This window comes from Phacochoerus africanus, chromosome 2 (assembly GCF_016906955.1).
Source record: "Phacochoerus africanus isolate WHEZ1 chromosome 2, ROS_Pafr_v1, whole genome shotgun sequence".
NCBI lineage: Eukaryota > Metazoa > Chordata > Mammalia > Artiodactyla > Suidae > Phacochoerus > Phacochoerus africanus.
In genome coordinates, this window is record NC_062545.1 from 132,569,630 (window position 1) to 132,585,779 (window position 16,150).

Below are 16,150 nucleotides of genomic sequence, written 5' to 3' on the forward strand. Positions count from 1 at the left end.
GTTGGATCCCTGGCCTTGCTCAGTGGGTTAAGAACCCGGCATTGCCATGAACTGTGGTGTAGGTTGCAGATGCGGCTCGGATCCTGAGTTGCTGTGGCTCTGGCATAGGCTGGCAGCTACAGCTCCGATTTGACCCCTAGCCTGGGAACCTCCATGCGCCTCAGGAGCGGCCCAAGAAATGGCAAAAAGACAAAAAAAAAAAAAAAAGATTTCATATAACAAACTTACTTTAATAGTGCAAAAAAAAAATCTGCTTCCCATCAGTAAAGGAAAAACTTCCAAAGAATGTTATAAAAATAGCCAATACTTTGAACAAATACAAATGCAAATAACTAGAAAAAAATATTACAATTATGTACTTCAAACCTGAGAAAGCAGAGACCATTATTACAAGCCAAATCATTCTTGGAACTGTCCTTTCCAGGTTACCAAAATGCATAATACAAAACTTTTATTTTTTAGGCTTATAGAAAAGAAATAAAACAACTCCAGTAAGAAAACTAAGTTTCATGGGTAACAGACAATATTAGTGACTTTAAAAAGTTTTTTAAGAAGTTTGCAAAAATAGAGAACACCTACATCTTTATTTTTATGACAAATGAATTTTGACTTTTGAAGCTTAAAAGACCATTTGATCCTTTGAGTAATAGCTGAGAAAAAAAGCCAATCAAAAGGAAAGATAACATTCATAGGACCACAGGAATTTAACCTGATCCTGAAGTATAAAGCAAAATATTTAAAAATGCAAATATATCTTAGTTTAGACTTATAAGAATCAAATTATCATGATTAGGATTTGACTACAGATTGGGTAAGGTTTTTTCATATTTGTCTGTCTTACAGATAATACTGATCATTCAATATCAATGGATGTGCTCATTTTTGAGAAATGATAGTTTCATGAGGAACTTCAAAACAATTTTCTTTTACTGTTCTTCAGCGACACAGGGATTAACTATGGTTTGTACCTACTTCCTTCATTAAGGTCCTCAGATATTTTAATCTTATCTGAGTTTTCAAATAGGTGGATGTTCATATGAGAAGGGTATGGCTTCAGAAACCAACACTAATATTAAGTTCATTACCATTGCTAGAACTTGACACAACTGGTGTTTTGGGTGTGATATTGTTTGAAGTTGGTTATTAAATAAAAGGAGACTGAGAATCTTCCTGTAAAGCATCCTTCAGAAAGATGAAAACAGCCCAGGCAGAAGGGTATCTCTCTATACAACTCCATGTATTTCTATATGTATTTCCTCACTGTATCACAAACACAACAATAATATGTATGTTTACATGTATGTATTGGGCCAAAAATTAATTAACTTTCCCTCAAAATGATACTTATTAGGAAAATACTAATAGACACTATATAAGGCAAGGCCCTCAAGAAAAGATCACAACCATTGCAACAGCTGAGCGCTATTGCTTTCTCTTAACATCTCTGGAATGGAGAAAAAGGAGGATAAATAGTTTGTAGATAGACATGTCTACCCCAGAAATACCTGGTAGGCAGAAGCCAGCAACCTAAAAGTCATAGCCCTGTATATGGGAAAATGGCTAATGTTTTTGTCGGTGGTGATGCTTCCTGTTATACTTCGAAGTTACTCCTTAGGGCTTGTACTAAAGCAGACAGCACAACTTTAGTTAGGAAAAATTTTCCCTAAGTGTTCTACTTCTTAAAACTTTGGTAGAAGGATGAGCACGTTGATAGCAAGCTTTTTAAGGCCTTTCATCATTCCTGACTGCAGAGATTTAATAGTTACAAATTAACTATAACATTATCAAAAGGAATTTTACCAGGCTTCTGGAAACTAAAGATAAACAGCATGGCGACTCAGACATAATATTCTTATCAAGTGTACTGTGCTTGATTGTTACAACTGTAGTCCACGGGTTTAGTGGTAGAAATGGCAATCAGTCCTGAAGCATACTTCGGTAAATTTCCTTGACTACATTCTTTAGGTAGTTGTCTTCCAGTGGCACTTTAGATAGAATGACAGCAATTTCATCTTGGCTGGAAAGAATAAAAGGTTAATTACTGTTTTTGGAAACTTGTCTTCATTTCAGTGGAATTCATGTTTTTGAGTATAGTCACTGAGTCTCCTGGGAAGTACAAATAGGAATTTATGGAAATAATAAGATTGTCCAGTTTCAACTGAGATTCTAAAAATAAGGCCTAAGAATCAATTCTGTATGTAATTGTGAGATATCTTGACTTATCTTCTTTCTCTGGCTATAAAAATCTAAACTGTTGGTGTTTGCTGTGGATTTGAGGCAGGCATATTCTAACCTCTGTCATCTTACAAACTGTCAGCAGTATGTCCAAAAAGTCACAAACTATACAGTAAAAATTAAATATTTTTAGGTCTGTTTCCATAAACTAATTGAGAAAAGAATTACGACTGCATAGCTTTTTAAGTGATAATTCTGTTTTTAAGGCTATAAAACTTGTTCAAATATTTTTTGGACTAAGCACATGCAGAGTTTTTTTCCTTCTTAATTCCTCTTTTAGGTAGGAGTTTCAAAAAGTAGAGCAAGTATTAAAGAATAGACCAAAAGTCTCTAGTAGCCACTGGATATAGCAATGAAGGTCACTGATTTTAAAAGAACAAATTCTTCAAAATGAAGTCAGAGAGCGGTGAAATTTTGCTTTCACTATGATATATCCATTTTCTAACCACTTTGTTATATCAAAAGATATCAAAAGATATAACAAAGGAAAAAAAGTGGTTGGAAACCCTTTCCTGAGGGTCCTTTACTCACCCAATGTTTCCAAGGTGATTTTGAATAGAGAAAGATAATGGGACAGATGGATAATGAGCCGAAAGAGACAACGTTATCTCAAACTTGGCAAATGCTGCTGAGCTGGAGAATAAAAGCCTCAATCTGTAAAAAGACAAGATCCTCAATTAAAAATACAAAATGAAATTAGAATGAAATACAAATAGTTTCCTTTTATATTAGGTTGGGTTGTGAAACTTTGGTATACATCATTTCTTGTCCTTATCAAATGAAGAGAGGGTAAAACATCTGGAACAAGGTATGATGATGGTTGTACTTTCATTATTAGCAATGAAACTCATTAATAAAATAATTTTAATATGTTTTTGACTAATTACTTACTGTTATAGGTTGATTTGTGTCCCCTAAATATTCATGCGTGGAAGCCCTAACTTGCAGTTCCTCAGAATGTGACCTAATTTGTGAGTAGAGTTATTACAGATTTAATTAGTTAAGATGAGGTCCTTCTGGAGTAGAGTGGGCCCCTAATCCAAAATGACTGGTGTTCTAATAAAGAGGGGATATTTATTTATTTTTTTCCTTAGGCCACACCTGCAGCATGTAGAAGTTCCCGGAGCTAGGGGTCAAATTGGAGCTGCAGCTGTCAGTCTACACCACAGCCACAGCAACGCCAGATCCCCAACCCACTGGGCAAGGCCAGGGATCGAACCTCTATCTTCCTGGATACTAGTCAGGTTCTTAACCCACTGAGCCACAGTGGGAACTTCAGAGAGGGGAAATTTGGACACAGACATACACTCAGGAAGAATATCATGTGAAGATGAGAGGAGCTATTGGGATTATATATTTACAACCAAGGAATGCCAAAGACTGCCAGCAAATGAGCAGCAGTTAGGAGAGAGGCATAAAACAGATTCTCTTTCACAGCCATCAGAAGGAACTGATCCGCAAACAGCTTGATCTCAGACGTCCAACTCCAGAACTGTGAGGCGAGAAATTTCTGTTGTCAGCCACCCAGTTTGTGTTATTTTGTTATAGCAGCCCTAATACACTTACTCAGTTTTGTTCACATCTATGTTTATCAGGTTATAATTTGGTCCCCATCGTTTTAAAAACTCAATTTCTTCTCCAAGGAGTTTGCAATGGCTTACTACCTGTGAGATTTCTTGAAGCATCTGGGAAGAATTAAAAAAAAAAAAAAAGTAAAAGATACAGCAGAAATTGGTACAACATTGAAAATCAACTATACTTTAAGAAAAAAAAGAGGAGTTCCCGTTGTGGCACAGTGGTTAACGAATCCGACTAGGAACCATGAGGTTGCGGGTTCGATCCCTGGCCTTGCTCAGTGGGTTAACGATCCGGCGTTGCCGTGAGCTGTGGTGTAGGTTGCAGACGCGGCTCGGATCCCGCGTTGCTGTGGCTCTGGCGTAGGCCGGTGGCTACAGCTCCGATTTGACCCCTGACCTGGGAACTTCCATATGCCGCGGGTGCGGCCCAAGAAATAGCAACAACAACAACGACAAAAAAAAAAAAGAAAAAAAAGAAAAATAAAAGAAAAAAGATGAAAGTATGAAAACACTTAACTGGCTCTTTCATCCATGAAGAACCTCTAAAAGTTAAACAGTTTAATATATTTATCATTTCAGGATCTACCATTACTTATATAAAATTTCATTTCTACATTTTTTGAGACAGTTAACATAATTTTCCTTTAAATATTTCAATCAGAATTTACCTTGGGTACCTGATGCTGTGTTGAACATTTCTTCTTCCAGGATTCCTGTTGATCAATATACTGGAAAATAAGGTTATGAACTAAAAGGGAGGAAGGTGGAGCTTTATCCCCTAAGGAAAGGGAAAAAAAATCAAAAGGAGGGTATTACTTATTATTCATATATTTTATATACATATAAGATAGAAATATTAATGAGAAATACCTTCAAAGTACTAGATATATAAGCATACACTCCATTTTATTTTTAAACACAATAAATCAACATATATAGTGAACACAAGAAGTTCTGATATAAACTCAAGCTTTCATCGCACACAGAATAGAAGTTAGTTAAAAGTATAGGCTTTAATGTGACATAATGCTGAGTTTAAATTCCAGCTTTCCTTACTTCCTGAGTGATCCTAAGCACAACACTTACTTTGCTTTTTTTTTGTCTTTTTCCCTTTTCTAGGGCAGCTCCTGAGGCATATGGAGGTTCCCAGACTAGGGGTCGAATCAGAGCCATAGCCACCGGCCTATGCCAGAGCCACGGCAACTCGGGATCTGAGCCACGTTTGCAACCTACACCACAGCTCACGGCACCGCTGGATCGTTAACCCACTGAGCAAGGCCAGGGATCGAACCCGCAACCTCATGGTTCCTAGTCGGATTCGTTAAGCAATGAGCCACGATGGGAACTCCAACAGTTACTTCTTTTAAGCTATAGTTCCCTAACTATAAAAAGGGGAGTAGTGTTGATATAAATAATATACACGCCTGATACAGAGTAAGTACTCATAATGATAAATTTTTGGGGGGTCTTTTTAGGGCTGCACCTGTGGCATATGGAAGTTCCCAGGCTAGGGGTCAAATAGGAGCTGTAGCTGCCGGCCTATACCACAGCCACAGCAACTTGGGATCTGAGCCAAGTCTGTGACCTACACCACAGCTCATAGCAACGCTAGATCCTTAATCCACTGAGTGAAGCCAAGGATTCAACCTCCACCCTCATGGATACTATTTGGGTTTGTTATCACTGAGCCATGAGGAGAACTCTGATAATTCTTAAACTATAGAAATAGCTATTATTAATCATTGCTCAAGATCTAGTAATAACTTAAAAAAATTTTCTGTTAAAACCCACCCAATATTTGGAATAATTTTCAAGTAGTTTTAGGTCTAATACACATTTCTAAGAATAAATTCTTAATGTTGTTTTTGTTTATATTTAATTTAGTATGTAAAAGAGTTCTCAAGGAGCAATTTGTACTTATAATTTCCAATAAAGATTAGATTAAATGTTTGGAACTTACCATCTAACAGAGATTGAAAATGCAGGTCAACAATCTTCCTATAAGCTTTGTCCAGGAAAGGAAGACCAACTAGGAAGAACCAGAATTACCAGAATTATTGTCTGACTTATTATTCTCAGTATTTTAGAATCCTACTCTTTCTGGGTAGCAGTTTTTTCACAGGCAGTTGGAAGTTTATCCTTGAATTATTTTATTCTCTGTATATGGTAATGTCTCCCCTGAGAATGCTGAACTACACTGAACTACACACACACACACACACACACACACACACACACACAAATTTGGCCATGCCCATGGCATTTGTAAGTTCCTGGCCCAGGGAGCAAACCTGAGCCACAGCAGGGACCTAAGTCACAGCAGTGGCAACGCTGGATCCTTAATAGGAACTATAGGGGGGACTCTCTGAACTATATTAACTGGTAGGCCTTTAAAGGAACTTTAAGGTGTGGTACATAATTTGTAAATTTATCAGGGCCTCCTTCTTTGACCCCTAACTTCTCTCTTTTTTTTTTTTTGTCTTTTTAGGGCAGCACACACGGCATATGGAGGTTCCCAGGCTAGGGGTAGAATCAGAGCTGTAGCTGCCAGCCAACACCACAGCCACAGCAACACTAGATGGAAGCTGCATCTGAGACCTTCACTGTAGCTCATGGCAACGCCGGATCCTTAACCCACTGTGCAAGGCCAGGAATCGAACCTGCATCTCATGGATAATAGATTCATTTCCTCTGAGCCATAATGGGAACTCCTGACCCCTAACTTCTATGCAAAGATAATATTATTTTCAGGAACCATATAAAGGAAATGACTATGACTTCCCCATACCTATTACAAATACAGTGAAAATGATTTATGCTTTCAGCATTACAGTAATGAGCTTTAGGTAGCCCGGAGGGCTGATTGTTCTCCCAGACACCAGAGTTATCTCTTGTCTCTCAAATTCTGATTCTTTTCACTTGGTTGAATATTTGCTATTTGGCACTATGGATACCATAGTGAAACAGACATAATCAATCTATGTTCTCAAGAAGTGTATAGCTCAGGGTGACATACAGATAATTGCACTAATAAACACACCAAGAAGTACAAAGTGTAATAAGTGCTATTAGGAAAACTGTAGGAAGAAATGAGAACATAAATTAGGAGTTCCCTTCATGGCTCAGCGGTTAACAAACCCGACTAGGATCCATGAGGATATGGGTTCAATCCCTGGCCTTGCTCAGTGGGTTAAGGATCTGGCGTTGCTGTGAGCTATGGTGTAGGTTGCAGATGCCGCTCTGATTCTGAGTTGCTGTAGCCATGGCATAGGCTGGTGGTTGTAGCTTCAACTGGACCCCTAGCCTGGGAACTTCCACATGCTGCAAGTGTGGCCCTTAAAAACAAAAACCAAAAAAAAAAAAAAAAACCTCAAACAAACTACCAGGATAGGAAGCAGCAGAGGAAGTAAAAGGAGGGTCAGGGAAAACTTTCCTGAGAAAGTGATAATTTAGCTGAGCTTTTAAAGATTATTAGTAGACATTTATTTAGTGAAAAACAGGTGTTACAGTCTGAAAAGTCATATGCTGAAATCCTAATGTCCAATGCAATAGTATTGGGAGATGGGCCTTTGGGGAGGTGCTTAGATCATAAGGGTGAAACACTCATGAATGGGATTAGTGCTCTTATAACAGAAATCCTAGAGAGGTAGCTAGGTCTTTGGTCATGTGAGGATACAATGAAAAGTGTGCAACCTCATAGAAGGCCCTCACCTGACCATGCTGGCATCATTACCTTGGACTTCTAATCTCCAGAACTGTGAGAAATCAATTTCTGTTGTTTATAAGATACTCAATTTATTTATTTATTTTTTTTTAATGCCAGCCTGGAATGACTAAGACAGGAACAAGAACTTCCAGGTGTAAGAAACATCAGTATGAATGTCTTGAGGTAGGATGGAATATGTCTGAGCATGAAAGACCATGGTTTCTTAAAGAAATGAAATAAATCCACTGTGGCTGATATGCAGAGAACAGTATAAGATGAGGTAGGAAAAGGACGAAAAATTCAATTCATGCAGGGTCTTACAGGCTATATTAAGTATATTGATTATTAGTCTAAGAGTAGTAGGTGCATAATAAGATTTTCAATAATCACTATTGCTACAGGAAAGAAAAAGAACTGGAGAGGAAAAGGAGATGATTCAGAAAGACCAGCTATAGTGTTACTGTAGTCATTTAGATTAGAGATGACTATTGACAGAGAGATACAAAAAAGCGGATGAGAGTTCCCCGGTGGCCTAGCAGTTAAAGATCTGGCCTTATCACTTCCATGAGTTGGGTCACTGATGTGGTACTTGTACAATTCCTGGCCCAGGAACTTCCATATGCCGCAGATATGGCCAAAGAGAAAAAGAAAAAAGTGGATGAATATTAAATCAAAATCAGTAAGTCTTATTTATGATTTAGATATGCTGGTGAGGAAGAAAGAGGTATAGAGTGATTCCTAAGTTTTAATTTTGGACTTGAATGGAAGTTAATGGTATTCATTTAGAAAAGGAACTTTTTTTTTTTGCCATTTCTTGGGCTGCTCCCACGACATACGGAGGTTCCCAGGCTAGGGGTCTAATCGGAGCTTTAGCTGCCAGCCTACACCACAGCCACAGCAACGTGGGATCCAAGTCGCGTCTGCGACCTACACCACAGCTCACGGCAATGCCAGATCCTTAATCCACTAAGCAAGGGCAGGGATCGAACCCTCAATCTCATGGTTCGTAGTCGGATTCGTTAACCACTGCGCCACAACGGAAACTCTGGAACTTTTTTTTTTTTTTTTTTTTGGCTTCACCCGTGGCATGTGGGAGTTCCCAGGTCAGGAATTGTACAAGCAGCACATCAGTGACCCAACCCATGGAAGTTACAATACCGGATCCTTAACCTGCTGTGCCATTAGGGAACCTCCTTATTTTACTTTTTATTTAAGAAAATAAAATTCCATTATCACTAATTATGGTTATTGCCTCTTTTAATATTTTCAGCAGTGCCTTCATTATGTCAATAGTTGTTATTATATTAAAATAAAGATATGAATCTTTAGTAAGTTTAGCCATACATTTATCTGCAGAGGAATTATTATACTCTTGCTACTCACCTGCTGGCTCTCCAAAGGTAATGGTGAGTTCTATTGTGTCATAAAGAAAGGTGAATATAGCTTGGTCATCACTCCACTCCACGATTTCCCATTCAGTCAAGCTGAAAAGAGATAAACAAGACAAAAAAACAATTTTTGAAATAAGAGGATTAACTTTTGATATCACCTGAACAGTAACATGAGCAGATGCTGGAGTTGTCTACTGGCTTAGGAGATAACCATTATTTTAATTCAAATATTGTGAATGTACAAACTTATGTGTTTGAAAGAAATAAGAACTGACTCAATCTTTGTTTGTATATCAGAGAAAAACCAAGACTAGGCAATATAAAATATTAAGTATTTTTAAATTACAATTCTTTTTTTTTTTTTGTCTTTTGTGTTTTTAGGGCCACACCCGAAGCATATGGAGGTTCCCAGGCTAGGGGTTCAATTGAAGCTGTATCTGCCAGCCTACGCCATAGCCACAGCAACGCAGGATCTCAGCAACATCTTCGATCTACAGCACAGGTCACAGCAACGCTGGATCCTTAACCCACTGAACAAGGCTAGGGATGGAACCCGAAACCTCATGGTTCCTAGTAGGATTCATTTCCGCTGCGCTACAATGGGAACTCCTAAATTACAATTCTATGGCTTTCCCACTTTGTATACTTTCAGCTCTTTCAGCTTAGTGTTGTGTATATTACCTCTTTTTTTCTTTTTGAGGATGCATTGTATTGTAGGTTTAAAAATGATACACTTTATAAATACATGTCTATTGCACTAGTGGATTTACACAACCATGAAGGCACAGGATAAAACACAAATTAATGCCACCTGCTTTTCCTTACCTCAACTGATCCAGTAGTTCTTCAGTTCTGCTTATTTGTTTTTGCACAAAGTCTATTTGAGTAAGTGTCTGCTCTTTCTGTACCTCCAGTTCTAACAGATTTCTGCAAATCAAACCAGGTATTTACAGAAAGATAGAGCCATTGTTAGAAAATTCAGACTTCATTAAAATAAAAGTTTATGACAAAAACTTGGAGTTCCCACTATGGCACAGTGGGTTAATGATCTGGCTTGTCCAGGAACTTCCAAGGGCAGCAAGGGCAACAGAAAAAAGAAAAGAAAAAGAAAAAAGAGAAAAAAGGAGCTGAGGTTAAACTCTTGTGCTAAATGGCTTCCTAGTGAGGTGAATGCAATCCATTTTGCATTGTTTGTTTGTTGATAAGCATTAAACTAGAAGTATGGGCCTAATTAGGAAAGGCCTAAATCTCAAATTGGGGTCCATAAAGATATCCTCAGGAGTTTATATTTCCTTTAAGATTATTATTAGACTTCCTGTGTGGCTCACAACATAACTACTCAGTGTTGTTTCTACAGTGGCTGTGGCTCCACCCCTAGCTCAGGAACTTCCATATGCCACAGGTGTGGCCACTTGCTTCAGATTCAATGAAATCCCTATCAAATTACCAAGAACATTTTTCACAGAACTAGAACAAAATATTTTAAAGTTTGTTTGTAAGCACAAAAGACCCAGAATAGCCAAAGACATTCTCAAAAAGAAAAATGGAGCTGGACGAATCAGGCTTCCTGACTTCAGACTCTACTACAAAGCAATAGTCCTCAAAACCGTATGGTACTGGCACAAAGACAGAAATATATAGATCAGTGAAACAGGATAGAAAGCCCATAATTAAACCCATGCACCTACAATCAACTAATCTGTGACAAAGGAGGCAAGAATATACAATGGAGAAAAGACAGCTTGTTCAAAAGTGGTGCTGGGAAAACTGGACAGTCACATGGAAAAGAATGAAATTAGAACACCACACACAAAAATAAACTCAAAATGGATTAGAGACCTAGATATAAGACCAGACACTTTAAAACCCTTAGAGGAAAACATAGGCCAAACACTCTCTGACAAAAATGACAGCAACATCTTCTCAGATCCACCTCCTACAGTAATGACAATAAAAATAAAAATAAATGGGATCTAATCAAACTTAAAAGTTTCTGCACAGCAAAGGAAACCTTAAACAAAACGAAAAGACAGCCCACAGAATGGGAGAAAATATTTGCAACTGAAGCAACTGACAAGGGATTAATCTTCAAAATTTATAAACACCTCCTACAGCTCAATACCGAAAAAATGAACAACCCCATCAAAAAAACGGGCAGAAGATCTAAACAGACAATTCTCCAAAGAAGACATATGGATGGCCAAAAAACATATGAAAAGATGTTCAACATCACTCATTACTAGAGAAATGCAAATCAAAACCACTATGAGGTACCACCTTACACCAGCCAGCATGGTCATCATCAAAATGTCTACAAACAGTAAGTACTGGAGAGGGTGTGGAGAAAAAGGAACCCTCCTACACTGTTGGTGGGATTGTAAATTGGTGCAACCACTGTGGAAAACAGGATGGAGATTCCTCAGAAAGCTAAAAATAGAACTACCATTTGATCCAGCAATCCCACTCCTGGGCATCTATACAGAGAAAACCATGACTCTCAAAGACACAGGTACTCTGATGTTCATTTCAGCACTACTTTGAATAGCCAAGACATGGAAACAACCTAAATGTCCATCGACAGAGGAGTGGATCAAGAAGATGTGGTACATATACACAATGGAACATTACTCAGCCATTAAAAGGAATGAAATACCAGCATTTTAGCAACATGAATGGACCTAGAAATTATCATGCTAAGTGAAGTCAGTCAGACATGAGACACCAACATCAAATGCTCTCACTAACATGTGGAATCTGAAAAAAGGACAGAATGAACTTCTTTGCAGAACAGATACTGACTCACAGACTTTGAAAAACTTATGGTTTCCAAAGGAGACAGGTTGGGGGTGGGGGGATGCACTGGGGTTGTAGGATGGAAATCCTATAAAACTGGGTTGTGATGATCATTGCACAACTATAAATGTAATAAATTCATCAAGTAATAAAAAATTTTTTAAAAATAAGATTAAAATTTACATTTTCATTTTGATGTGAAAAATATAAGAATAATGTAGATAAGAATGTCCACTTTAAAACAGAAACATACCATAATTCTGGTGCCTGTATTTGGTTTTGTTTAGTTTACTAGAGCTAAATAGTACTTTAATTTTGTTATTTTGTTAGCTTCAATTTAATTTTAGCCAAATCTTATCACCTGTCAAATAAATGTTGCCAGTTGGAGTTTTTTTTTTTTTTTTTCCCGGTCTTTTGTCTTTTTAGGGTCCCACCCACGGCATATGGAAGTTCCCAGGCTAGGGGTCCTATCAGAGATGTAGCCACTGGCCTACACCAGAGCCATAGCAACGCAGGATCGGAGTCATGTCTGTGACCTATACCACAGCTCATGGCAACACCAGATCCCCAACCCACTGAGTGAGGCCAGGGATCAAATCTGCGTCCTCATGAATGCTAGTTGGGTTTGTTAACAGCTGAGCCATGACGGAAACTCATGGAATTTTATTGGTTTTGCCATTATTTGTATTATCATTATCATTATTTGCTTTTTAGGGCAATACACTCGGCATATGTAAGTTTCCAGGTTAGGGGTCGAATTGAAGCTACAGCTGCCAGCCTACACCACAGCCACAGCAATACAGGACCCGAGCCATGTCTGTAACTTACATCACAGCCTACAGCAACCCCAGATCCTTAACCCACAACCTCATGGATCCTAGTCAGGTTCCTTAACCAGTGAGCCACAAAGGGTACTCCCTGTCATTATTTGTATCTGCTTTTAGTCTTACAGTTAAATAAGATCCATGAGTATATGAAATGCATACTTCATTTTATATTTATTTATATATATATAATATTTATTTTTACCATGAAAAAACAGTTTAATGCTAGGTTTATTTTCTTTGCTTTTCAGGGCTGAACCCTAGGCACATAGAAGTTCCCATGTTAGGGGCTGAAATGGAGCTAGAGCTGCTGGCCTATACCACAGCCACAGCAATGCAGGATCCAAGCTGCATCACAGCTCGAGGCAATGCCAGATCCCCAACCCACTGAGTGAGGCCAGGGATTGAACCCACATCCTCATGGATACTAGTTGAAATTGTTTCCACTGTGCCACAATGGGAATTTCTAGGTTTATTTTAAGAAGATCCTGATAGTATTCAAGCTTGAGACATAGTACCTTGGATTAATGTTCTGTAAACAATAGAAAATAGTGTTGACTATATGGCTTCCAAGGTTAAGTTCAAAGTGGAACAGAAGCTCTGACTCACCCTTAGTCAATACTAATGTCCTCAATCTTATCAGTTTCTAGAGGTGGGAAGTCATTTATCCATGTAAAGCTTAGTACATTTTCTTTTCCTTTTTTTTTTTAACAGCTGCACCTGGGACATATGGACATTCTGGGCTAGGGGTCAAACTGGAGCTGCAGCTGTGGCCTATTCCACAGCTTACAGCAATGCCAGATCCTTAACCCACTGAGTCATGCCAGGGATCAAACCCACATCCTCAGAGAGACAACATTAACCTGGTGAGCCACAAGAGAACTGCTAGAATATTTTCTAACATCCAAACTGAAGGCTAACCTTTGAAGTTTTTCTTCCTCAGTTTTCAGCTGTCCCAGTTCTTTGAAAAAGAAAAAGAAAAACAAATCTATCAGAATGTACACATTAAAATATTGCTACAAAATCATGTTTTATTGAAAAGTCTATCTCACTAATCTCACCTAAATAAACAAACTCAGAACAGAGAATTCACCCTCCCATTTATCTTCTTAATTAATTCAGTTACCTTTCTCGGCAGCTCTCACTTTAGAATCCCATTCTTCCATAGGAATGTTTTTCTGTTCATCCTCCAAACTCTTAGTTTCTAAAGTAGACAACATGCATTAGAATAACTCAGTCAAAAATAAACAACCAGAGATGAAAAGAAGAGATGGCCCCAAAATAAAATGTTAAGAGTATTTTATAAACATTTGTCTTTTCCCACCTTTCCCTAACAAAAAAGCACTAAACTATAACAATAATACTTTCATATGAAGACCTGCTTATAGTGGCAGATTAAGAACTTTGAGCCATATGATGATCTCCAATAGTAGCTTCTCAGGGGACACTTTGAGATGGAAATTGTTTATATATAATTTACATATATCAAAGTTGTTAGGCAACCCCATGGACTAAGAAGGAACAGATACACATATACAATGTACACACACATTTAAATTTTTTTTTTGTCTTTTGTCTTTTTTGTTGTTGTTGTTGCTATTTCTTGGGCCGCTCCCACGGCATATGGAGGTTCCCAGGCTAGGGGTTGAATCAGAGCTGTAGCCACCGGCCTACGCCAGAGCCACAGCAACGCGGGATCCGAGCCGCGTCTGCAACCTACACCACAGCTCACGGCAACGCCGGATCGTTAACCCACTGAGCGAGGGCAGGGACCAAACCCGCAACCTCATGGTTCCTAGTTTCCTAGTCGGATTCGTTAACCACTGCGCCACGATGGGAACTCCCATTTAAATTTTTTAATTTGTTTCTGAAACCTCGAAATCACTCTTAAAAGCCCTATATCTCTCTATATCCAAACCAAGTCTGGATTTTTACCACAAAAATATTTTCCAGATCTGGAGTTCCTGTTGTGACTCAGTGGGTTAAGAACCCGACTAGTATCCATGAGGATGTGGGTTCGATCCCTGGCCTCACTCAGTGGGTTAAGGATCCAGTGCTGCCACAAGCATAGATTGCAGATGCAGCTTGGATCTGGTGTTGCTGTGGCTGTGGTGGAGGCTGGCAGCTGCAGCTCTAGTTCAACCCGTACTCAGAGAACTTCTGTATGCCGCAGGTGCAGCCCTAAAAAGGAAAAAGAAAAAAAATTTTCTGAATCTTTTTCTTCATCACCACCAGGCTCCCTTAATATAAGCTCTTGTCTTAAACATACTAGTCCAATAACTATTTGCTCTTGATCTACTCAAATCCAGTATCTACACTGTAGCCAGTGCTTAACATCCTTCAAAGGATATTCACTGTTCTTAGAAAAAGTTAAACTCCTTAAGAGGTCCTCCTTGGCCTGGCCCCTAAAGCTAACATCTCCAGCTTTATCTCAGACTATATTCCCTTTCGTTCTCTCTATTCTAGACACACTGGCCTTATTTCAGACCCTTGTACTTGAAACAGTCTTTCCCACAAAAGGGCTTCTGCATGTGCTATTCATAGTGAATAGTCTGCTTTCTGCTTCCTTATACTGAATAGTCTGCTCTCCTGTTGATTCTTACTTTACGATTCTTACTCAGTCTTCAGATCTTAGCTGAAATGCCATTTCCTCAGAGGGAAGCCTCTCTTGACCTAATTAGGCCAGATTTCTGTACCAGGAACTTAGAGTACCATGTATCCACTCTTCAATAGCAATTAGCATAAAACTATGTATTTAATTCTTATAATCTTTTCTAGACTAGATGCTCCACAAGTGCATAAAGCTTTGTTTAAACACCGTAGTATTCTTAGCACCGGCACATAATGGGTACTCAATAATTTGCTCAAGGCATAATGAAGAAAGAAATAGGAAGCCATTCAGTGGTACTCAGAGAAGGAGTGTGTTTTGGCTTTAGAAGTTCCAGCCCTAATGGCTTCTATTATTTTAATTTTTGTATTACTTTAATTTATTTTATTTTTGTCTTTTTGCCTTTTTAGGGCTGCACTCTCAGCATATGAAGGTTCCCAGACTAGGGGTCCAATCAGAGCTGTAGCTGCAGGCCTACACCACAGCCACAGCAACACCAGATCCAAGCTGCATCTGTGACCTACACCACGGCTCATGGTAATGCCAGATCCTTAACTGAGCGAGGCCAGGGATCGAACCTGCAACCTCATGGATGCTAGTCAGGTTTGCTAACTGTTGAGCCACAATGGGAACTCCTATTATTTTTTCGTAAAGTGAAAAAGCAAGGTAATGAACAAAAGGATGGGACAGTTTAAGACTAAGGAATTCATATACTTATTACCAATTCAATGCAGAAAACATATACTAGGCACTTATTCTGTGCATGAGAAATAAAAGTGGATATTTCCCCCCATGTGGCTTACAATTTAATTAGGAAAATAAACTATACAAAGGTAACTATAATTACTTAATGTGATAGGTACTATAAGAAGTACTAACAAAATAGCCACAGTAGCTCAAGGGAGACAGGGAACACATCGTTTGGTAAAAAATAGAAGAATGCATGAGGCAAAGACAAAGTGGCAGGAATGCATAGAAATGACAAGATTTGGCTGAAATTAGTATGTGTAAGGGAA

The 16,150-nt window shown here is 38.5% G+C and overlaps 1 protein-coding gene across 1 annotated transcript in view; it reads right to left on the reverse strand.

Annotated features, from left to right (window-relative positions):
- Positions 1-256: 256 nt before the first annotated feature.
- The window catches only part of KNL1 (kinetochore scaffold 1), a 74,467-nt gene continuing 58,573 nt past the window's right edge, over positions 257-16,150 (reverse strand). Inside the window, 10 exon segments of the mRNA XM_047766701.1 lie at positions 257-1,919; positions 1,921-2,017; positions 2,767-2,889; positions 3,802-3,920; positions 4,481-4,590; positions 5,773-5,841; positions 8,902-9,002; positions 9,735-9,836; positions 13,448-13,487; positions 13,653-13,730. Coding sequence (XP_047622657.1) covers positions 1,899-1,919; positions 1,921-2,017; positions 2,767-2,889; positions 3,802-3,920; positions 4,481-4,590; positions 5,773-5,841; positions 8,902-9,002; positions 9,735-9,836; positions 13,448-13,487; positions 13,653-13,730 — 860 coding nt within the window. The 3' untranslated portion in view covers positions 257-1,898.